We start from the raw sequence: 24,023 nt of genomic DNA on the forward strand, positions 1-24,023 counted from the left end.
AATCAATATGCACAAGTTCTGGAATGAGTGCTGGAGCCACATGGACCAGAGGTGGTTTATTCAGTGCACATGAGAGGAAGGGAGAAAGGGTGTGCCCACAGTGGAAAAGGCCCAGGAGCTCTCTAGTGCTGCCAGGGAACCTCTCTGAGCTCTGACCCACACCTCCCCAACCCCAGCCCCACCCTGTCTTCAGAGAGGGTTGTAGAGTCACTGGACCTGATAGGCCAGCTCCAAGGCAGGCAAGGATGAGACTCTAAACCAACTAGGCACAGTCCAGGGGTGGGAAGGCCAAGGATACTAACCCACGAGGCCCTACACAGCAATGGAGCCATCTCGGAAGTCCGTCCTCCCAATAAGGATGTTGACCACAACCGGGTGGCCATCTCGGCACTGCTTTTGAGCATCATGAAGCACCTCGACCACCTGATCTTCTTTCTCCCGTGAGAGCAGCAAGCCCTGGGCGCCAAGTCCTATGGCTGCCTTGTGATAATCTAAAAGGGGAAGTCAAGTCATGGTGGCAGGGACCCAGGCCACCATGCAGTCAACCCAGGAGAGGAACACATAAAACAGCTTCTCCCTCTCTCCACCCAAACCCAGCCTCTCACCAGTGTAAGCCAGGCCACAGGCCACATTGCTGCCCAGAGACGGCACCTGCTCCCGAGAAATCTGGGTCCAGCCAGCATCATTCCCGATCAAAGCAATCACTGGGATCTGCAGAGAAAGGATGAGGCCAGGCCATAGCCTTCAGCTTTAAGGCTAGCCAGAGGACAAAGACAGGGACAGGACCTTTGCCGGACAGAAGCAGCTCCCTCCCTAGCCCTGCTCACCCCTCATGACCACTCCCAGAACCCCAAGCTCTGAGCTTCCTTCAGGGCAGCTCGGTCACCTTGTGCCTGACGAAGGTATCAAATTCAATGAGGCTATAGCCAAAAGCTCCATCTCCAAACAGGCACCACACCTGAGCAGGAAACAAGGCTGGTTGAGTGGTTCACTGTTCAGAAAACAGTGTACCGCCCCCAGCCTCCAGCATCCTCACTCACCTCGGCATCCGGCCGGCACAATTTGGCCCCAAGTGCAAATCCTGCACCAACGCCCAGAGTCCCAAAGGCCCCTAGGAAAACCAAGAGCAGGTGGGTGTAAAGGGGCCTGGACAATGCAAGCTGTCCCAGGCAGAGCAGCTGTCCCAAGCTGTCCCTCCTTACCAGGATCAAGCCAGCACAGGGGGCCACGGGGCTGCACCAGGTGGGCGGCAGTGCCCACAAAGTCCCCACCATCAACCACCAGAATTGAGTTGTCAGGCAGAGTTTCTTCCACCAGCTGCAGTACCTGCACTGGGTTCAGGTGCTGGGCTACAGGCATCAACCCCTTCTCCCTGCCATGGAGCAGTGCACGTCAGCAGAGCCAGCAACAAAGCCTTCCAGGAAACCACAACAATACCCCCGGTCCCGGTCCCGTGTCTGCTCTACCCGGTCCCCACCGAAAGGTCTGCTCCTTCTGCCGGTCAGCTTGCCGAAGCTCCTCTGTCCAGTCTGAGGCCCACGTCTGGCCCTTAAGGCCCTCCACCAGCTTCAACACAAAGGAGGCCGCGTCTCCTAGGGAAGGAAGAGGATACAGCTGCAGGGAAGTGGCCTCCTGCCCTTCCAGCATCAGAGGCCCAGTGACAGCAGGAATTCAATGGCAACATTCCAGAAAGAGACAAGGAGGCAGACCAAGAATGTTCCTAGGGCAAAACAGGGAAAACACACCCCAGAATCTGCCAGAACCAGGTTAGGGCAGCCAAGGTGAGGCAGAGAGCAAGGCCAGAGAAATGAAGGTTTAGGAAGCACAATGTGGGTTAGAAACCCAAGCAGCTTTACTGCCTGCTTCCTCCTTCCCCCCGCCCCCCCGCCCCCCCGCCCAGATCAGGCAGTGCTATCACTTCGGCCTCTAAAACACATCCCTCCAAACACCTCCATCAGCCAAGCATGTCTCTCTGACCCAGACATGCAGCATGCTTGTGAACTGACTGAGAAATGGGCCAGTGTTGTCCTTTTCATGTTGGTCTTAGAAATGATCCCATGTAAGCGCAGAGAAGCAGAATTTGTCCTCCCTGTCTGTGCCCACTCCAGGCCTCAGCCTTTCTGTCCTGGCCTGGTTGAATAAGCCCCTGGCCTCCACCTGCCTCCTCTGACTCACTGCCTACCAGCTACTACAGCGGACCTTCCCGAACATGAATGTAGCAATACCACTTCTCTGCTTGACCCAAGAGGTCCGTGTAGTACCATCAATGTGTTTGGAATGATGCCAAAGAAGAGCACATTAAGGCTATGGGAACAGACTGTAACAGGGATGGTATGGCAGGACAACAGAGGCCTCGGGGCCCAAGAGGGAGCTCTCTGTCCTCCAGGAAGCTGGCAGCATGGGAGGGTTTCCAACCAGGAGCACGATCACATGCACATTCCCAGGCCTTCCCTCTTACGCACGCCCCACTGTTTGTTCATCCAGAAGCACCCATCAGTCTGAGAGCCCGTGTCTCTGGCTGACTGGGTGCCCCTATATGTGTTGGGGCGGAAGCGGGGGGGTCCCAGGAGCTCACCCTGAACAGCTTCCTGGGGCTTCCAGAACATGTCTGAGTTAAGCAACATCTCTTTCCGGTTACGGTTGACAATGATGATCTTGCTGCTGCGGCTAAGGACACGGCCATAAGACAGGCGGAAGTCACACACGGCTCCTGGAGTGGAGAACAGGGGTTCAGTGGCTGGACAGCCAGTATCCCACACTTTACTTAATCCACCATAGCAGACTAAATGCAAAAGGGTCCCCATTCTTCCTTTCTCCCTGTACCAGGACCGCCTGCAGCTGACTTCACAGCTCCCCACCCCTCGAATCTGTCCCCTGGCCAAGAGAGTGTGGCAGATGAAGGCAAGCGTTCCTGAGACCAAGCTTCAAGAACTGTGGCTTCTGCTGCCTCTCTCTTAAAAACCTCACTCTCCAATCCCTGCATGTTTCTCATCGCACCAAGTGAACAAGCCCAGGCTGGCCCGCTGGAAGGTGAGAAAGCTGGAGGAAAAGGCAGGGAAGAGCTAAAGAACTCAATTAGCCAGCGGAGGCCATGGCAGCTTAATCTGTAGTCCACGAAGGCCAAGTATATGCAGCAGCCCAGCCCGATCAGCCCAGATGCCTTATTGCCTCTCCAACTACAGACTCATCAGTGAGCCCCATCAAAACCTGGAAAACTACCACCTAACCTCTAGGTGGACCTTAAGTAATGATAAATTCATTTTAAGTCACTGAGTTTAGCAATGGTTACTACACAACAGCCAACTGAAACAACTATTCCATGTTGGACAGGAGTCCAAATACTTTGTGTGAGAATGTACATGACATACAGGTTTACGCTACAGAAACCCCATATAAAGCACACAGATGCAAATGCTGAATATAAATACTGCAGGTACCCACTATCCATGCATTCTCCTTTGCACGAAGCTGAGCCTACAACACAGCTCCAACCTTGCCAGAGTTTACCTGGACTTGAAGTACACAGTTGTCCACACCCCTGGAAGGTGAAGGGGTGGGACCCAAGATAAGACGGTAGGTGATTAGTAGGTTAGTGATTAGTAGGGCAGGGTGCCAGTAAGTACCTGACCAGGAGGGGCAGGGTCACAGAGGTGGGGGCAGTGGGCGGGGCAGGGGGGCCTGGAGGGAAGGGAAGGGAAGAGAGCAGAGGCGGCCGAGGCCCACCTGCCAGAAGGACAACATCTGCTTTCTTCAGGGCAGCACTACGGTTCTGCCGGATGTGTAGGGGGTGGTTGCGGCCCAGCAGTCCTCGTGCCATCCCTCCCAGGAAGCAGGGGATGCCAAGGGTCTCCACAGCAGCCCTGGGGATCCGGACAGAACAGAGGTGAGTGTAATGTCAAGGGTGTGCCCCACCCCACAAGGCATCAGGGGACCAGGGACCAGGTATATGATAGGAACGGCAGGGCTGAGCCTTCTCACCGAAGTCTTTCAGCAGGTATCGGGGGCAGCAGAGCCTGGCTTCCCAGCACAATAAGGGGCCTTTTGGCTCGGCTCAAGATTTCCATACAGCGCTGAACCTGGGAGAAGAGATGGGGCTCAAAGAGCCAACCGTGTGAGTCACCATCAGCCCCCAAGATCAAGGCCCCAATACGGACTCAAAGAAAGACCATCCTGCCAGGTGGGGTCCTCAGCCAGGGAAGAGAGGCGATTCACCTGCTGGGGGGATGCCTGGGGAATGTCCAGAGGCAGAGGGCCCTCAGGCCGAGGCTCCCAAGCTCCTGCAAAGAGGTTGGCCAGGTAATTCTCTAAGTACCTGCAAAGGTGAGAGCAAGAGCTGGTTACCAGAATCAGTGACCAGGGCTCCCAGAGCTAGAGGCGGCCAGGGTCTAGGAAGTGAGGCAGGCACAGGAGTGGACCGGCAACACTGTGGCAGAGGCACAAGCCAGTGGCCGAGTCTCCAGCAAGCCTGCTTCCCTCAGAAGCTTCTGGTGACTACCCAGCCAGACACAGACCCTCAGAAACAAGAGACACAGGCATGGAGCACCATGATCAGGGCCACAAACGGCTGCACGGACAGCCACATGCAGCTCCACCGCTTCCTAGCTGTGTGACCAGACAAGTGACTTAACCTTTCTGAGCTTCCTCCTCTGTAAAACGTAAGAGGGAATCTCCTTCCTAAGGTTCACTAGCTATCCATCCAAACTATAAAGCACTTGGTAAAACACTCAGTCAGTGAAGCTACTAATATCCCCAAGACTCAAGCTGCTTTCTCTGGCTTCTGACACCTCTGTATCCTTACTCGTTCGACCATCCATGTGGGCCTGTGCAGGGCCTCAAGACAGAGAGATACCACCTGCCCAGCTCTGACCTCCCTGAGGAACACCCAGCCCAACCAAGAACAAGACACGTGGGCATTGGCAGAAAGCACAAAGAGCCTGAAACTTCTCTTTCTCTTTCAAGGAGAAACGGAGAATGAGAAGGAAACTACAGAGAATGAGAAGAAGCCAAGGAAGGAACTAACGCAAAAAGAAAAGGCAAAGGAAGAGCCAGGGGCCAAGTAGGGGCAGCCTAGGAGAGAGGAGGAGAATGGAGGGGCGCCTGGGTGGCTCAATGGGCTAAGTGTCTGCCTTCAGCTCAGGTCATGATCCCAGGGTCCTACAATCGAGTCCTGCCTGGGGGGAGCCTGCTTCTCCCTCTCCCTCTGCTGCTCACCCTGGTTATGCTCTCTGTCAAGTAAATAAAATCTTTTTAAAGAGCATTTTAGGGGCGCCTGGGGGGCTCAGTCTTTAAGTATCTGCCTTTGGCTAAGGTCATAATTCCGGAGTCCTGGGATCAAGCCCGGAATCAGGCTCCTTGCTCGGTGGGAAGCCTGCTTCTCCCTCTTCCACTCTCCCTGCTTGTGTTCCCTCTCTCACTCACTGTCAAATAAATAAACTTAAAGAAAAAAAATTTTACAGGGCACCTGGGTGGCTCAGTGGGTTAAGCCTCTGCCTTTGGCTCAGGTCATGGTCTCGGTGTCCTGAGATCAAGTCCCACATCGGGCTCTCTGCTTGGCAAGGAACCTGCTTCTCTCTCTCTCTCTCTCTCTCTCTGCCTGCCTCTCTGCCTACTTGTGATCTCTATCAAATAAATAAAATCTTTTTAAAATTTTTTTAATTTAGAAAAGAAAAAAAGAATGGGGCGCCTGGGTGGCTCAGTGTGTTAAAGTCTCTGCCTTTGGCTCAGGTCACAATCCCAGGGTCCTGGGATGGAGCCCCGCATGGGGCTCTCTGCTCAGTGGGGAGCCTGCTTCCTCCTCTCTCTCTATCTCTGCCTGCCTCTCTGCCTACTTGTGATCTCTGTCAAATAAATAAATAAAATCTTAAGAAGAAAAAAAAAGAGAAGAAAAAAAAGAAGTGAATGGGGGGAGGGAAGGGGAGGAGCCAGGGAACAAACAGGCTGCTGTCACAGCCACAGAATAAATCTGCTAAACTTGAGCCTACCCGTCAGGGTCACCAGACAGGGTCACCAGCTACTTCCTATGTGTTCAGAACCCCTGAATCCTCCTCTGTACTTGTGGTTCCATAACCATGTTGGAGAAAGGATGGGAGATACCTTGCCTCACACCGACAGGGACACTGGACTCCCAACAGTATCCTTATTTAAGACAGTAACAGTTATTCACTGCCGCATTTTATACTCTCAAAATGACCTCGTTTCATTCTCCACAGTCTAGAGAGAAAAACAGGCAATGCTTTCCATTTCACAGATAAGGAAGGTGAAGTCAGGAAAGGTTAAATGATTACGCTGTCCACCTCAAACTTCACCCTCTGTTAACTGTATCTTAGTTAAACTGTGGGAAAAAAGAAAGGCTTAACCATTTGCTTAAGGTGAACACAGCTCGTCAGTGGTGGTCCTGGGATTTGAACCCCTCTCTCTGGACTCACTTCATTCATTACAGACAGCACATAGCTCTGTGGACAAGGCCCTGAGGGATCCCCGAGGCTGAATTGTCGTGTGCCATGAGCAAGCTGGATGACTTCATGCCAGTCATTTGGCCCCCTTGGGTCCCAGTTCCAAACCTATGAAATGCGCATAATAATACCTTGCCATCTTGACTCAGGGTTGTTATAAAAGCCATATGCATGAAACCACTACTCCCTGAGCTGGCCCTCAGGTGCTGTCTCTCCAGGGGTTAGTGGCCTATCAGTCTTGTTCGCGCCTGTCCTGGTACCTGCGAGGTACGTGGCACTGAGTGTGTGGTCGCAGGGGAACAGAAGGTAGAAGGGCAAACACGGGCAAAGGGGGGGGACAGAGGGGAAGGAAGACAATCGACTCTCTCCCGTGCAGTTTCAGCCAGGCCCATTTCAGTGGAGACCAAAAACCAACGCCTTTCCCATTCCTCTGCCTGGGCTATGGCCCTACCTAGAACCCTTTTCTATCCTCTCAACTGAAAGAAGCCCCCCTCAAGCTTGTAGCTCTTCTAGAAAAACCTTTAAGTGTCTCCCTTATCCTGGCCAGATGGAGGTCTAAGCACTCACATGTGATCCACTCACATGTCTCTGTATCCCACCGCCACCACCCAGATCCAGGCCACCATGCCTCTAGTCCCAAGGTCCACCACACCTCCTCCCTGGCTTCCCAGCTTGCACCCAACCCCACAGTCCATTTTCCTACTCAGGGTATCCTATACCTCTGCTTAAGGCCCTGTAATGCTTCTCAATGGAACTCAAAAAAAAAAAAAAAAAAAAAAAAAAAAAAAGCCAGGTCCTCCAATGGCCGCTGCTGGCGGTTCCGAGCTCAGCCCCTGCCCTCTTTGCTCACCTGCTGCTGTCACACAGGTTACCTTGCTTTCCTAACCCACCAAATTTGCTCCTGCCTCAGGACTTTTGCATTTGTAGTCCCTCTACCTAGAATGCTCTTCCCATGGCTGCCCTTCCCCCACTCAATTGATATGCAAGCCCATGAATGAGTCAAAGGAGGGACAGATGCTGGCAGAAGTTACAAAGGAGGGCAAGGGGCTGGAGAGAGCATGGTGGGAGTGGGGCTGCTCACCAGGTGACCACTCGACCCATGAAGCCCTTGGGCGGCTTGGCTGGCACCATCTCCTTCTGGACCATGTAGTAGGGGTACAGCACATCGATGGGCAGCTCCACAAACACTGGGCCTGCAGAGGGGCAGGGAGGATACTGAGCCTGCCACGCCTCCCTAGACCCAAGCCTTAGGGCCTGACCACTGCCCAGCACCCTCCACCTACCTGGGGTGCCCGACTGGGCAGCAGCTATCGCAGCCCTCAGAGTGGGCACAATGTCTCGCACCCTCCGCACGGAAGCACAAAACTTGCACAGTGGCCTAAACAGGGACATCTGATCAATGGCCTGGAGTGCACCCCGGTTCTGGTGGAAACAGAGGTGTCCAGAGAGTCAACACATGAGCCCTTTGAGGCTCCCTGGGGCCCCCACCACCCACCAAGGACAAGGCACCTGCAGGAGTGTGCTGGCAGCCCCACCCAGAAGCAGGACTGGGGACTGAGCTATCTGGGCATTCTTCATTGCAGTCACCGTGTTGGTGAGGCCCGGGCCTGCTGTCACTGCAGCCACACCCACCGTCCCTGAAACACAGAATCCATTGCAGCTGTGCCCACTGGCCTGGCCACCTCTGAAAAAAACTCTGCCCCTCGAAGACCTCCCCCATCCCCAGCCCTTAGTCCTCTCTGCTCTGCCCTCACCAGTCAGGCGGGCCACGGCATCGGCAGCGAAGACGGCTGTGACTTCGTGGCGAGTGTCCACCACACGGATGCCCATCTTCTCACAGGCCACCAGCAGCGGGGAAATGTGCCCACCGACCAGTGTGAAGAGGAAGCGCACACCATGGGCCCTCAGCACAGCTGCCACGTTCTCCCCGCCATGCTGAATGCTTGCCTTGTCCACCTGGGCCCCGGAAAGGAAGCGCAAGATTATCAAGGACCAGCAAGGGCACTAGGGCACATAGGGAGAAGGCGATCTCGCTCCCCCAAGAAGGAGGGCAGGACAGTCAGGGGAACTTGAATGTTGGTTAGGCACCTATAATACCATATGCCAGGCCCAGAGGAGGGCACGTTATCCTATCAGATCCTCTGGTGATTATATCCTTTTGCAGCTAGGAAGACCAAGCCTTGCCCCAGCAATAGTCAAAGTCCCATAGAACCCATGCTCTTAAGCACTCTCTGTTACACTGCCCGTGTTGAGGGGAGTGGGGCAATGAGGGTGACAGGAGAGGGGAAAATGGATCCCAAGAACACAAAGCAGTTTGGCCAGGGGCTATCTGCTGAGATTCCAGAACTGCCTGCCCTCCAGGGCCTGGCAGCCTGACTGCTAATTCCAGCCTGCTAGACTTCCTCCCACTCACGGGGCAAGCCCAGTTGGCAGGCCCAGCTGGCCTGCTGCTAGCCACCTGGAGTAGCCTGCTGTCAGAGATCATGCCTGAGGCTTCCCAGACCCAGCTTCCTCACAGCCGGGCACAACAGAGGCCTCTACCTTAAACCTCCACAAATCCTCAAGACTAGCAGCCTTGCTCCTATTGCTCCTGGTGAAGAAAGGAAGGATTGGGGAAGGAGTGCGGGGAAGGGGTAGATTCCTGAGGGGAGGAACCAAGAGTGAGGTCTGTGGGGTCAATTCTTCCCAAAAAGATCAACTATGGCAAGTTATCCCACAAAATGTCTTGAGCTTATTTCCTCTTGTGCAACATGAGGGCAGAAACAAAAAAACTATTCAGGGTCGTGTTGAGAGGTACATGACAACTGTCACAGCCCCCTCGGGTGCCTGCCTTTGGCCCACTCTGACCGCACAGGATTCAGGGAGCAGTGCTCGGTGAAAAGGGCTCGGGGCCGCTGGGGAAGGAGTGGGCCGAGCGCTGAGCCAATGCACAGATACTCCAGATTCTCTCTTGCTAGAGGCAAAGTCCAGGGCCTCGTCTGCAACCTGGCAATGGGGAAAGGGAAGTGGATAGAATTTCCCGACCGAACCCCCTAAATTAGTTGGGATTCACTTTCTCCGCCTGCAAAATATGTGAGCTAGAGGGAGTGCCAGGCGCTCGTTCCTTCTTTGCCTTCCCCCAGCCCGCCTCTGATCTGTGCCCCCGCACCTTGTGCAACAACTGGTAGAAGAGCCCCAGGCGGTGCGCGGCGCCCAGCAGAGCGGCCACTAGCGTCCCGCAGGCCAAGAACAGGAATGAGGGGAAGAAGTTCCCGGCAGGGGCGGCGGCCGCGAGGGTCTCCATGACACCGCACCTGAAAGAGAAAGGACAGAGCCAGCCTCTAGACGCAGAGATCCTTTGCGGAAGAAAGTAGGCCCCCTCCCACACGGATACCGGGCCACACCTCCCCCACGACTCGTTTCGGCGCGGACACGCCCCTTACGCCGCACGTCTCTGGACGAAGCCACGCCCCCGGAGGACCAGGCCCCGCCTCTCGGGGGAGGCCACGCCTCCTGCGGCGACAGACGCTCCCTTTACGTCTCCTCCACCACCACCACCACTGAAACTAGACCGCCACACGTCAATACGGCCAGAACGACCTCAAGATAGTTTTTAACACTCACCGGCTTCTCAACGAATTGGCGGGGAGCCCCGCCTCTCTTTTACACCTGGATCCGAATCTCAGCCCTAAAGGTGAGCCCGCCCACCCCGCGTCTACGTCACCTAGGACGAGGCCACGCCCCCAAGCTCGCGAGTGAGCCCCTCTCCTGAAACCAGATCTCTACCCACTGCGAGCTCCGGAACTCGACCCCACACCCCAAGCCCGGGGTCGAGGTCGGATCGCATCAGAAGACTTTTCCTACCCCCGGGGCACTTTGGCCTTCACCTGCAGGAAACGGCCCTGACTGCGGGGGAATTCGGCGCCCTTCATGTCACGTGACCTAGGAGCGCGGCCTGGGGTCGGAGAGCTGGGGAGCCGGGCCGGGAGCTGGGGCCGCGCCCCTTTCTCTCACAAGGGGAGTGCGGTGAGAAATTCTTGGCGGTTCCCTGTAGTCCGGCCCGGCGCGCGTGCGCAGAGCCGTAGCCACGCCCTGGGACACAAGCACCGCCTATAAGGACTCTGGTCTTCCTGGCGGCGCGCGCACAGGCCCCGCCTTCCCCCGCCTCTCATTGGCTCTCACTTCAAGCCTATCACTTTTCTTTACAAGAGGCCACGCCCCTTGGCAGCTGGTCTAAGCCGAGGCCCATGGAGCCGACTTTCCGCGGCCTTTCGTTGGCCCCACATTTCAGCCTGTAGTCCTCTGGCTTTCCGAGCCCGCCGGCTTTCCCACCAGCCGTGCCGAATGCCCCGTCAGATTAGCCGGACTTGGACGTCACAGGCCGCTCCCCAGAATCCACCACCACCCGGGCCCACGTCCCGGGTGAGAGGAGACGTAAAGCAAGCTCGGCTCCCAGCTCTTGCACAGACCCCGCCTCCCATCTTACGTAACCCTGCAAAGGCAGAGGCCCGCCCCCTCGCTCGTAGGCCGGCCTCTGTTCAACAACAGAGGCCGCCTTCTTTCCCGACTTTCGGGTTTCTCAATGCAGAGTTCAGAATGCGTGGGAGTAGAGTGCCGGGGAGGAGACGTTCGGTAGCACCAGGGACCTGCTTCCAGCCGTCCGACCTTTGGAAAATGATCCCCATCAGCAAAGGGGAAATAATTCTAGTATTAAGTACCCTACTACCTTCCAAAATGAATCTTCACATTTTAGCAGTGGCTCCCATCCCTCGTCAACTTCTGGAATTTCCCGCTGAGTATTCCACCCCATTATTAATTTTATCTAATGTTGAATCTTCCTACTTTTCATTTCACCCATTTAAAAAAAGAAAAGAAAACTCCGTTTGCCCCACATTTTTCACCTATCACTGTCCTTTTGCACCTCTTTTTAGCGAAATTCCTCCAATGACTTGTCTTTACTTACTCTCATGAGCCCTTCTATTCCCTCTTGAACCCACTCCAAAGAGTCTCTCCCCGCCACTTTATGAAATCTGTTAGGAGTATTCCAACAGTCTCTAAAACCGGTTCCTCTCCTTTCTATCTTATCTACCAGCTCAACCCCACTTTCCCTTCCTATAATTAAAAGGATAAAACTTCCTAGAAAGGTCTTCTAGGTCCAATTAAATTTCCAAAACCAATAATGAAATAGTGACCATTACTTTTCATTAAGCACTTATTACATATGAGGGACTGTTCCATAGACTCTTCACATCAACTCATGTAATCCTCACAATAGCCCTGTAATGTAGTTTATATTATTAATATCCTTGTTTACAGATGAGGAAACAGGAGCACAGAGAGGTTAAGGAACTTGCTCAAGGTCACACAGCTTGTAAGTGAAAGAGGCACAATGTGAACTCAAGCAATGCTGCTCTCAGTCTGGGAGAACAGGTACGGTGCTTCAACCACATGGCTTCCCCATGCCTGTCACAGGATGTAACATTTGGGGCCCACCCAGACACCCTCCACTTAACACTGGATTTTATTCTGAGTTGGAAAGAGGAGAAGATTTTGAACAGCCTAAGTCACACAAAACCTGCACACAATTATTCATACGGGCTTAATCTGTAACAGCCAAAAACTGGAAAAACCAAATGTTTCTTGTGAAAATCAGTAAAAGGAAACCTCATTTAAAATGGAGTTGGGGGATGCCTGGGTGGCTCAGTCACTTAAGCGGCTGCCTTTGGCTCGGGTCATGATCCCAGGATCCTGGAATCGAGTCCCACATCGGGCTCCTTGCTCAGCAGAGAGTCTGCTTCTCTCTCTCCCTCTGCCTGCTACTCTGCCTGCTTGTGCTCTCTCTCTCTTTCTCTCTGTGTCAAATAAATAGAATCTTTTAAAAATAAATAAAATAAAATAAAATCGAGTTGGGAGGCTAGAAGGGAAGCTCACATGCCCTGCCACTCATCATCAACTGTAAACCTCAGGAAGAGACCTACCTCGCAAGTCTGGAGAATAGATACTATTGTACTACTCCAGCAGGAGAAAGAAAGGTTTTTCCTCCTCCCCCAGCAACAGCCCAGCTAATGAAGGACTGTGACAGCTCAGCCAATGAAAAGTCACTATTCTTGCAACTCCCAGTTTACTCTAATGAGCTTTTGGTTTACAACAGCTCCTTTCAAACCTCCCTTTTCCTTTATAAAAAAATATACCTTGCCTGTGTTCCCCAGATTTGCATTCAGTTTTGCTGTAGCTTGTGTACCCTGAATTGTAATTTTCTGCTATCCCTGAATAAGCCCAATTTTGTTGATTAATAAATGATGGTTTTATCCTTAAGGTTAATGCCCTCGATAGGTGAATGGCTAAACAAGCGGTGGTCCATTCCGATCATGGAACACTATTCAGCAATAGGAAGAAAAAGTATTGAAACACACAACTTGGATGAATCTCAAAGTAATTGTGCTCAGAGAACAGATTGTGGTTGCCAGAAGCCAGGGTGGGAGGAAAGAATGGGAGGGAAACTGATCCAAGTTACAGACATCCAGTTAAAAGATAAGTAAGTCCTGGGACTGTAATGGACAGCTTGGAAAACACAGTTAACAGTAGTGTATTGTAGATTGGGAAGTTGCTAAGAGAGTAGGTCTTAAAAGTTCTTGTCATAAGAAAAAAATTGTAACGATGTGAAGTGTTGGACGTCAACTTATTATAGTCACCATTTTGCAATATATATGTATATCAAACCATTGGTTGTATACCTTAAAGTACAGTGTTATATGTCGATTATACTTCAGTAAAACTGGTGGTAGGGGAGGCAAGAAAGGCCAGAACTACAAACATAAGTCATAATTTAAATTGTGTTTCTTTCTAGCAAAGGTCTGTGAGATTATATGTTGCATATCTTATTATTCCTAGACAGACTCTTGAGTTCTATTTGAATGTTCTAGCCCTTTACCTTTTGATGAAATCAATGATATTTTTGGTGAAATAGTTTTAAAGAATAAAGATTTATAAATTATACATTGGATTAATATATCAGATATCAGCATTCCTTATGCTGGTGTCATATAATCCTGACTATTTAAAATTATTTTAATCTCCAGAAACATTTAATATTCTGTGTTGAATGGAGTGCCATCTCTGTAATAGAGAAATAAGATATTATTTAAAAGGTTTATTTTAAATATCACTTATTCTTTAATTTTAGAAAGACTATTAACTCACAAATCAAATTGTGCTGAACATTAAAAAGTGTGACAGAAATAGATTATCCTAAGCGAAGAAATTGTAAGTTTCAGGCATTTCAAAAATTTAAATTTTAGCCTGGGCAAATTATTTTTACTTGTTGAAAGATGTAAGTAAAAAGAAGGACTTGCCTACTTTTAGGAAAAAATAAGTCAACAAATAAACCAAGTAAGTATATTTGATAAGTTTGAAGTTACCATTCTTTTTTCTTTTTAGAGTATCTAATTCACTAAGCAGTGTAATTAAGACAGAATGAGACTCTGCGAAAATTTTTATTTTCACTTAGAGATGAGAATATTGGTGACAGTGCCAAACTAAATCTAAGTCAAAGCAAAGCAAGAAGAAACAACCAACACTGTGTTAAGTTCTTAGAGACTACTGTTAATCTTAGGAAACAAACTAAGGATTGCTGGACGGGAGGGGAGTGTGTGGATGGGGTAATGGGGTGATGAGCGTTGGGGAGAGTATGTGTTGTAACGAACACTGGGTATTGTAGAAGACTGATAAATCACAGGCCTGTACTCCTGAAACAAATAATACATTATATGTTAATTTAAAAATATGTATACACTGGGGAAAAAAGAACAAGGGGAAGAAATGGGGTGGGGTGGTATTCTCTATCCACAAGGCATGCACACACCCAGAGAATGAGGCTGAGTGAAAGAAGCCGGTCTTAAAGGGTTACATACTGTATGATTCCATCAGTATTATATTCTCCAAGTATAAAACTAGATCAGCAGTTGCTAGAGGATAGGGAAGGATGTGATTATAAAGGGGGTAGGACTAGAGAGTTTTCTGAGGTGATGTTCTGTATCTGGGTTATAGTGGTGGTGGCATGGGTTAAAATTCATTGAATTGGGCACTTTTTAAAAATCTGTTTTAATGTACGATATTTTTAAATTTGGGGCCCCTGGGTGGCTCGGTCAGTTGAGTGTCCAACTTTTGGTTTTGGCTCGGGTCATGATCTTGGGGTCAGAGACCCAGCCGCACATCGGGCTCCTCACTCAGCTCGGAGTCCGCTGGAGATTCTCGCCCCCTGCCCCTCCTCAACTCTTTCTCTAAAAATAAAAGTTTTTTTAAAATATAAGTAAATAACTGTTGGTGGGAATGCAAGTTGATACAGCCACTTTGGAGAACAGTGTGGAGATTCCTCAAGAAATTAAAAATAGAGCTTCCCTATGACCCTGCAATTGTACTACTGGGAATTTACCCCAAAGATACAGATGGAGTGAAAAGAAGGGCCATCTGTACCCCAGTGTTTATAGCAGCAATGGCCACGGTCACCAAACTGTGGAAAGAACCAAGATGCCCTTCAACGACGAATGTATAAGGAAGATGTGGTCCATATACACTACGGAGTATTATGCCTCCATCAGAAAGGATGAATATCCAACTTTTGTAGCAACATGGATGGGAATGGGAAAGATTATGCTGAGTGAAATAAGTCAAGCAGAGAGAGTCAGTTATCATATGGTTTCACTTATTTGTGGAGCATAACAAATATCATGAAGGACAAGGGGAATTAGAGAGGAGAAGGGAGTTGAGGGAAATTGGAAGGGGAGGTGAACCAGGAGAGACTATGGACTCTGAAAAGCTACCTGAGGGTTTTGAAGGGGAGGGGCGGTGGAGGTTGGGGGAGCCAGGTGGTGGGCGCGTATTGCATGGAGCACAGGGTGTGGTGCAAAAACAATGAATACTGCTATGCTGAAAAGATATAAAAATAATTATATATATATATATATATATATATATATATATATATATATACACACACACATATATGTAAATATAGGTGCTTGGGTGGCTCAGCGGGATAAGCCTCTGCATTCAACGCAGGTCATGATCTCGGGGTACATCCAGCCCCACATCAGGCTCTCTGCACAGCAGGGAGTCTGCTTCCCACCCCCACCTGCCTCTCTGCCTACCTGTGATCTCTGTCAAATAAATTTTAAAATCATTAAATATATATATGTAAATAAATTATACATATAATCTCATACGTGTGTGTTTAGGTAGATATTCTACATACACAATGTAAATAATTTTTTAAAGATACACTAGCAGAAATAAGTCAGACTGAGAAAGACAAATACCATCTGATTTCGCTTATATATGGAATATAAAAAACAAACAAGAATAAACAAAAAGCAGAATGAGACCTATAAACAAACCAATAGTTGATAGAGAGAAAGGGGACAGGAGGATGGGCAAAATGCGTGAAGGTGACTAGGAGGTACAGGTGTTCAGTTATGGAATGAATAAACCACAAGACTAAAGGGTACAATATAGGAAATAAGTCAATAGTATTGTAATATTGTTGTCCAATGACCGATGGTAGCTACATGGGCTGTGAAGAGAGCATAAGGTATAGCGATATGGAATACTTTGTTGTACACCTGAAACTAATATAATACTGTGTGCCATACTCAAATTTTAAAAATGTAAAAAATAGGGGCATCTGGGTGGCTCAGTCGTTAAGCATCTGCCTTCAGCTCATGATCCTAGGGTCTTGGGATTGAGTCCTGCATTAGACTCCCTGCTCAGTGGGGAGCCTGCTTCTCCCTCTCCCACTCCCCCAGTTTGTGTTCCCTCTCTCACTGTTTCCCTCTCTCTCAAATAAATAAATAAAATCTTTATTAATGTAATAACTAGATAAAAGATCCACTAGCATCAAACCGAATTTTTTCCTTGCAGTAATCAGTAGCCTTGAGAGAGAATTAGGAAAAGGAATGCATTTCTGCCTCGGTAATGCCAAGTTTTCTTTCTTCCTGCCATCCTCAGGAAACGTTACTCCTCTGTGCTCCACATTTTGGGAAACAGTGACCTTGCCAGACCTTCATATCCTCACCAAGCCTCATATTTATGAGCTCCAGAGACAGCATAGGGTCTGAAAATGTCCAAGAGAGAAGAGATCATCAGAGTCAATTCCTCCATTCAGTGACCTCTGAGTCACAGAGAAGGGGAGGGATCTTCCCATGCCCCCAAGAGTGGTTCAGAGAGAAACTAGCACCTAGATCTCCAGGTTCTGGTTGAGTGGATAGTGTTTCTAAGTGCTCACACAGCCTTTGAGAGAGAGGGAGCACAAGGTGCCCAGAGCTCCTTGGAAACTGATGGAAGCCCCTAAGCCTTGCTTGCACCTGCTTGGACCAGAGGCGGCAGCACTGGGTCCTGTAGTCCTCCTCAGGACCTGGAAGCCCTCCCTGGCCCCCTGCCTGCACTGAGTGCCTCATAAGGACCGGCAAGCCTTCACTTCCATCCTCCATAGCAGAGAAATGAAAGCCAGTCGGTCCTCAAACAGAAAAATATATAAATGAATGAATGAATAAGAATTCCACAAAAACTGCAAAAACAGGCTCGCTTCCCACATACTGCAGACTCAGTTCCAGACCACCATGATAAAGTAAGCGAAATGCATTTTTTGGTTTCCCAGGGCATATAGAAATGATGTTACACAATACTGTAGTCTAGTGCGTGTGCAACAGCATCGTGCCTGAAATAGCCATGGACATACCTTAATGTAAAAGTACTTGATTGCTAAAAAATGCCAACCGGCATTGGGTTTTCAGTAAGTTGTCATCTTTTTCTTTTTTTTTTATAATGATTTTATTTATTTATTTGAGAGAGAGAGAGCGCAAGCATGAGAGGAGAGAGATCAGCAGGAGAAGCAGACTCCCTGCCGAGCAGGGAGTCTGATGTGGGACTCGATCCCAGGACTCCAGGATCATGGAGTCTAAGGCAGTCGCTTAACCAACTGAGCCACCCAGGCACCCCTTGTCATCTTTTTCTTGATGGAAAGTCCTGCCTCCATGGTGATGGCTGCTGACCGATGGCCAGCCACGACTCGGGTGGCTGTGGCAGTTTCTTAAAATAAGGCCACAGGGAAGCTTGCCTCATCCATTGGCTCTGCCTTTCACAGACCATTTCTCTGTAGCATGCAGTGCTGTTTGTTAGCATTTGAAACACAGTAGGACTTCTTTCAAAATGGGATTTCGTCCTCTCAAGTGCTGCCACTGCTTTATCAGCTCGTTTTCAATAATACTCTCCGCCCTTTGTGGTCATTTCAAGTCTTCACGGCATCTTCACCACAACTACATTCCAGCTCAGGAAACCATGCTTTGTGCTCATCCATTAGAAGTAACTCCTCAACTGTTCAAGTTTCAGCATCAGGTTGGAGCAATTCAGTCCCATTGTCAGGCTCCACTTCTGATTCAAGCTCTTTGGCTGTTTCCATCACACCTGCGGTTACTTCCTCCACCGACGTCTTGAACCCTCAGTCATCCATGAGGGTTGGAATCCACAGCTTCCAGACTCCTGTTCATGTTCATATTTTGATCTCTTCCCATGAGCCACAGATGTTTTTAATGGCATCTACAATGGTAAACCCTTTCCAGAAGGTTTTCAGTTTATTTTGCCCAGATGCATCAGAGGACTCACTGTCTGTGGCAGCTGTAGTCTTTTAAAAATGTATTTCTTAAAGAATAAGCTCAAAAGTAAAAATGACTAGGGCACCTGGGTGGCACAGTCGTTAAACATTTCCACTCAGGTGGTGATCTCAGGGTCATGAGATCCAGTTCCGCGTTGGGCCCTGCACTCAACCTGAAGTCGGCTTGTCCTGCTCCTCTGCACCCTTTCTCTCTCTCTTTCTCTCCCTCAAATAAATAAATAAATAAATATTTTAAAAAGTCAAAATTTCTCCTTGGCCCATGGGCTGCAGAATGGATGTTGTGACAGCAGGTATGAAAACAACATTAATCTCATGGCACATCCCATCAGAGCTCTTGGGTGACCGTGTGCCTTGTCAACAAGCAATATTTTTTTAAGATTCTATTGATTTATTTGTCACAGAGACAGAGACAGACAAAGAGCACAAGCAGGGGGAGCGACAGGCAGAGGCAGAAGCAGGCTCCCCACCGAGCAAGGAACCTGATGGACTCAATCCCAGGACCCTGGGACCATGACCTGAGCCAAAGGCAGATGCTCAACTAGTTGATCCACCCAGGCAAAGTGTCCCAAGCAGTAATATGTTGAGAGGAATCTTTCTCTTCTTTCTTTCTTCCTTCTTTCTCTTTTGGAGCAGTAAGTCTCAAACAGTGGACTTAAAATATTTAGTAAACCATCCTACAAACATGTGCTATCATCTAGACTTTGTTGTTCCCTTTCTAGAGCACAGACTGAGTAGATTTAGCATAATTCTTAAGGACCTTAGGATTTTCCAAGTGGTAAATAAGCATTGGCTTCAACTTGATCCCCAGCCGCATTAGCCCCCAACAAGAGAGTCAGCCTGTCCTTCAAAGCTTTGCAGCCGGGCATTGACTTCTCTCTCTGAAAGTCCTGGGTGACATCTTGGCTGTCTCATGTGCACTGACAGTCTGCTGAGTAGGGTCACCACCTTCATGAATCAGCCTCTTCCCGGTCCCTTGCTGAGGCTTCTACGTCAGCACCTACCATTTCACAGGCACTTTCAGGTTATGAAGTTGGTTTCTTTCCTTGAACCTCATGAGCCAACCTCCGCTGGCCTCAGACTTTGCTTCTGTAGCTTCCCTGGATCTCTGAGCCTTCACAGAATTCAAGAGAGTTAGAGCCTTGCTCTGGACTAGCCTTTGGATTAAAGGAACATGGTGGTTTGATCTTCTACCCAGAGCACTCAGACTTAGTCCCTATCAGCAAGAAGGCAGTTTCGCTTTCTTTGTTCACTAGACTAGCACTTTCATTTCCTTTGCATCACAGGTCGACTAACTGGCACAAGAGGCCTTGCCTCCAGCCTCTCTCTACCTGCAACCTGCCTTCCTCACTAAGCTTGGTCGTCCTTCCTTTGGCTTTTAGGTGAGAGATGTGTGACTCTTCCTTTCACTTGAAGACTTAGAAGTTATTGTAGGGTTGTTAATCGGCCTAATTTCAATATGTTGTGTCTCCGGGAACAGGGAGGTCCGAGGAGAGGAGAGAGATGGGGCACCATCTGGTCAGTGGAGCTGGGAGAACACACACATTTATTAATTTGACCTACTACTATGGGCGCAGTTCATGGCACCCCAATACAATTACAGTAGTAGCATCAAAGATCACTGACCACAGATCATCATAATAAATACCATGCTGGTGAAGTTTGAAATATGGCTGGAACTACCAAAAACTGACACAGAGATGTGACATGAGCAAACGCTGTTAGAACACCAGTGCCAGCAGCCTGTCTCGACCCAGGATTGCCACACACCTTCAATTTGTAGAAAGTGCAACGTCTACAAAGTGTGGGAAAAGGAAGCACCAAAAAGCTATGTGAAATCAAATGAGGTGCCTGTGCTAAGTTTCTGGTAGTTCTTAGTGATTTATGAATCATCTGATTCCCAAATCTAAAAGAAAAATGGAAGCATTCTACAAAAATTTTAACGTGCTTAATATGAACTTTAAAATACAAATGGAGGACCCCTGGGTGGCTCAGTGGGTTAATGATCTCATGGTCCTGGGATCCCTCCTCACACCAGAAGGCCTGCTTCTCCCTCTCCCACTCCCACTCCCCCCTGCTTGTATTCTTTCTCTTGCTATCTCATTCTGTCAAATAAATAAAATCCTTTTTAAAAAAGAGTAGATAATCAAATTAATACATAAAATCTTTTTTAAAAAGAGTAGATAATCATGAACACACGGCATCTAAAAATTTGCCCAAATTTTATTCTTATACACTAACAATGAAAATACAGAGAGGGAAATTAGAGAATCGATTCCATTTACTATAGCACCAAGTACCATAAGATACCTGGGAATAAACCTAACCAAAGAGGTAAAGGATCTGTACTTGAGGAACTACAGAAAAATCATGAAAGAAATTGAAGAAGACACAAAAAGATGGAAGACCATTCCATGCTCTTGGATCAGAAGAATAAACATTGTTAAAATGTCTATACTGCCTAGAGCAATCTACACTTTTTATGCCATTCTGATCAAAATTCCACGCTGTTAGAACACCAGTGCCAGCAGCCTGTCTCGACCCAGGATTGCCACACACCTTCAATTTGTAGAAAGTGCAAAGTCTACAAAGTTGACTTTGTAGTTAACTTTTTTCAAAGAGTTGGAGCAAATAATAGTAAAATTTTTTGGAGTCAGAAGAGACCCCAAATTGCTAAGGAAATATGAAAAACAAAAATAAAACTGGCAGGGGCGCCTGGGTGGCTCAGTGGGTTAAGCTTCTGCCTTCGGCTCAGGTCATGATCTCTGGGTCCTGGGATCAAGCCCCATATTGGGCTCTCTGCTTGGCAGTGAGCCTACTTCCTCCTCTCTCTCTCTGCCTGCTTCTCTAACTACTTGTGATCTCTGTCAAATAAATAAATAAAAACCTTTAAAAATAAATAAATAAATAAAAACTGGCGCATCACGTTACCTGATTTCAAGCTTTACTACAAAGCTGTGATCACCAAGACAGCATAGTACTGGCATAAAAACAGACACATACACCAGTGGAACAGAGTAGAGAGCCCAGATATGGGCCCTCAACTCTATGGTCAATTAATCTTTGACAAAGCAGGAAAAAATATAAAGTGGAAAAAAGACAGTCTCTTCAATAAATGGTGCTGTAATATTGGACAGCTATATGTAGAAGATTGAAACTCGACCATTCTCTTATACTGTACAGAAAGATAAACACAAAATGGATAAATGACCTCAACGTGAGACAGGAATCCATCAGAATCCTAGAGGAGAACATAGGCAGTAACTTCTTCGATATCAGCCAAGGCAACTTCATTCAAGATATGGTCCATATACACTATGGAGTATTATGCCTCCAACAGAAAGGACGAATACCCAACTTTTGTAGCAACATGGATGGGACTGGAAGAGATTATGCTGAGTGAAATAAGTCAAGCAGAGAGTCAATTATCATATGGTTTCACTTATTTGTGGAGCATAACAAATAGCATGGAGGACATGGGGAGATAGAGAGGAAAAGGAAGTTGGGGGAAATTGGAAGGGGAGGTGAACCATGAGAGACTATGGACTCTGAAAAACAATCTGAGGGTTTTGAAGGGGCGGGGGGTGGGAGGTCGGGGTAGCAGGTGGTGGGTATTATAGAGCGCACGGATTGCATGGAGCATTGGGTGTGGTGCAAAAATAATGAATACTGTTACGCTGAAAATAAATAAAAAATAAATTTAAAAAAAAAGATATGTCTCCAAAGACAAAGGAAACAAAAGTGAAAATAAACTTTTGGGACTTCATCAAGATCAAAAGCTTCTTCACAGCAAAGGAAACGGTCAAGAAAACAAAGAGGCAACCCACGGAATGAGAGAAGATATTTGCAAATGACAGTACAGACAAAAGATTGATATCCAGGATCTATAAAGAACTAACTCCTTAAACTCAACACACACAAAACAGGTATTCATATCAAAAAATGGGCAGAATATATGAACAGACACTTCTCCAATGAAGACATACAAATAGCTATCAGACACATGAAAAAATGTTCATCATCACTAGCCATCAGGGAGATTCAAATTAAAACCACATTGAGATATCACGTTACACCAGTTAGAATAGCCAAAATTAGCAAGACAGGAAACAACATGTGTTGAAGGGGATGTGGAGGGAAGTGGAACCCTCTTATACTGTTGGTAAGAATGCAAGTTGGTGCAGCCTCTTTGGAGAACAGTGTGGAGATTCCTCAAGAAATTAAAAATAGAGCTTCCCTATGACCCTTCAATTGCACTTCTGGGTATTTACCCCAAAGATACAGATGGAATGAAAAGAAGGGCCATCTGTACCCCAATGTTTATAGCAGCAATGGCCATGGTCGCCAAACTGTGGAAAGAAACAACACGCCCTTCAACGGATGAATGGATAAGGAAGATGTGATCGATATACACTATGGAGTATTATGTCTCCATCAGAAAGGATGAATATCCAACTTTTGTAGCAACATGGAAGGGACTGGAAGAGATTATGCTGAGTGAAATAAGTCAAGCAGAGAGAGTCAATTATCATATGGTTTCACTTATTTGTGAAGCATAACAAATAACATGGAGGACAAGGGGAGATGGAGAGAAGGGAGTTGAGGGAAATTGGAAGGGGAGATGAACCATGAGAGACTATAGACTCTGAAAGACAATCTGAGGGCTTTGAAGGGGCGGGGGTGGGAGTTTGGGGGAGCCAGGTGGTGGGTATTAAGGTGGGCACGTATTGCTTGGACCACTGGGTGTGCTGCAAAAACAATGAATTCTGTTATGCTTTAAAATTTTTCTAAATAAATAAATGAAAGTAAAAATAAAAATTTGTCCAAATTTCATTATTCTCTTGAGTCACCCATCAAATGACCTGAGATGGAAATCTAGGAATGTCTTTGCTCTACTCTCCCTTCCACTTCTCATCCCACATTTCTTTCAGATCATGTGTGATCTCTCTCAGTTCCACTGGCTCCTGGCTTCCAGTGAACTGGGAAGGTTCCTAAGAGCACACAGCACATGGGACAGAATCCCACCTTGGGTCTTCAGGAGCTGTGTGATACGGGGCGAGGTTTTTGAACTCTCAGATTTCTTACCAATATGATGGAAATAGCAATCTTGATCCATGGGCGGATACAAGTAATGTGTTGCTACTTGGCTGCCAAAAATTATCCTCACCTCCCTCCTTTAAAGATAGAACTCCCAGGGGGTGCTGGGATGGCTCAGTCAGTAGAGCACACCACTCTTGGTCTTGGGCTTGTGAGTTCAAGCCCCATGAGCTTACTTTAGAAAAAAAAAGTAAGTAGAGTTTACTTTAAAAAATAAAAATAAATAGGACTCCCAAGATGTGGCCCAGCACATATCAATCCCCGTAAAAAGCATGTGTCCAGACACCCTTGCTGCCTGCCATAGGGTCCGAGTTATGGCCATGGGACACGAACAGATGTGACGACCACCACATCCACACTGTGCCCTTCAGAGGAAAGAGCATGTGCTCCTTTGAGCCTTTCACCCTTTCCTGTAGGCTGGGATGTAGACACAATGGTGCGACTTAAAGAATTTACTTTGGTCGAGGGATTGAAGACATGGTTTATAAGGAAAGAGGAACCACTTGACCAGCATGAAACCAATCACCACCTGGAGACTGCAACGTCCAGTTTCAGCTGCTGTGTTTTGGAATCTCCTTGTTATAGCAGCTCCCACTGTACAATAACTGACACAAAAGTTAATGCCAGGGGCGCCTGGATGGTGCTGTCAGTCAAGCATTCAACTCTTGCCTTTAGCTCAGGTCATGATCCCAGGGTCGTGAGATCGAGCCCCTCCTCAGGCTCCATGCTCAGCGGGAGTCTGCTTGATGATTCTCTCTCCCTCTGCCTCTGCCCCTCCTCCCCAATCGTATGTGTGTTCGTTCTCTCTCACTCTCAAATAAATCAACCAAACA

General features: G+C 48.2%; 1 protein-coding gene and 1 long non-coding RNA gene across 5 annotated transcripts; one reads left to right on the forward strand and one right to left on the reverse strand.

Annotated features, from left to right (window-relative positions):
- Window positions 1-16: 16 nt before the first annotated feature.
- Window positions 17-10,498, reverse strand: ILVBL (ilvB acetolactate synthase like). Of its 3 annotated transcripts, none has more exons than XM_059160282.1 (15): window positions 10,319-10,498; window positions 9,601-9,745; window positions 8,207-8,408; window positions 7,962-8,089; window positions 7,534-7,874; window positions 4,213-4,312; window positions 3,979-4,076; window positions 3,724-3,860; window positions 2,576-2,710; window positions 1,478-1,592; window positions 1,203-1,372; window positions 1,041-1,111; window positions 887-958; window positions 606-711; window positions 17-491 (listed from the first exon to the last, which is right to left on the reverse strand). In XM_059160282.1, exons 2-15 carry the CDS (start codon window positions 9,733-9,735, stop codon window positions 313-315), a joined length of 1,989 nt encoding a protein of 662 aa, XP_059016265.1. In that variant the 5' UTR covers window positions 9,736-9,745; window positions 10,319-10,498; the 3' UTR covers window positions 17-312. The 3 variants fall into 3 exon arrangements, with proteins under 3 accessions (XP_059016265.1, XP_059016264.1, XP_059016266.1); XM_059160281.1 differs by lacking the exon at window positions 10,319-10,498 and adding an exon at window positions 10,056-10,278; XM_059160283.1 differs by lacking the exon at window positions 10,319-10,498 and having other exon boundaries at window positions 7,534-7,645; window positions 7,736-7,874.
- LOC131823671 (uncharacterized) lies at window positions 9,933-21,010 on the forward strand. 2 transcript variants are annotated; one of them, XR_009350637.1, is made up of 3 exons: window positions 9,933-10,125; window positions 11,748-11,861; window positions 16,434-21,010. It is a non-coding gene; the product is annotated as an uncharacterized LOC131823671 (long non-coding RNA). The 2 variants fall into 2 exon arrangements; XR_009350636.1 differs by lacking the exon at window positions 16,434-21,010 and having other exon boundaries at window positions 11,748-12,746.
- Window positions 21,011-24,023: the final 3,013 nt, after the last annotated feature.

This window comes from Mustela lutreola, chromosome 2 (assembly GCF_030435805.1).
Source record: "Mustela lutreola isolate mMusLut2 chromosome 2, mMusLut2.pri, whole genome shotgun sequence".
Classification (NCBI taxonomy): Eukaryota; Metazoa; Chordata; class Mammalia; order Carnivora; family Mustelidae; genus Mustela; species Mustela lutreola.

What these genes read in the sequence shown, in the direction of transcription:
- ILVBL (XM_059160282.1), bottom strand. Translation starts at nt 9,735, where the DNA reads ATGGAGACCCTCGCGGCCGCCGCCCCTGCCGGGAACTTCTTCCCCTCA. An exon ending in CCCAGGCATCCCCCCAGCAG is followed by an intron (nt 4,077 to 4,212) that starts GTGAATCGCCTC and finishes CTCTTCTCCCAG; the next exon opens with GTTCAGCGCTGTATGGAAAT. An exon ending in ATACCTTCGTCAGGCACAAG is followed by an intron (nt 712 to 886) that starts GTGACCGAGCTG and finishes CTTTCTCTGCAG; the next exon opens with ATCCCAGTGATTGCTTTGAT.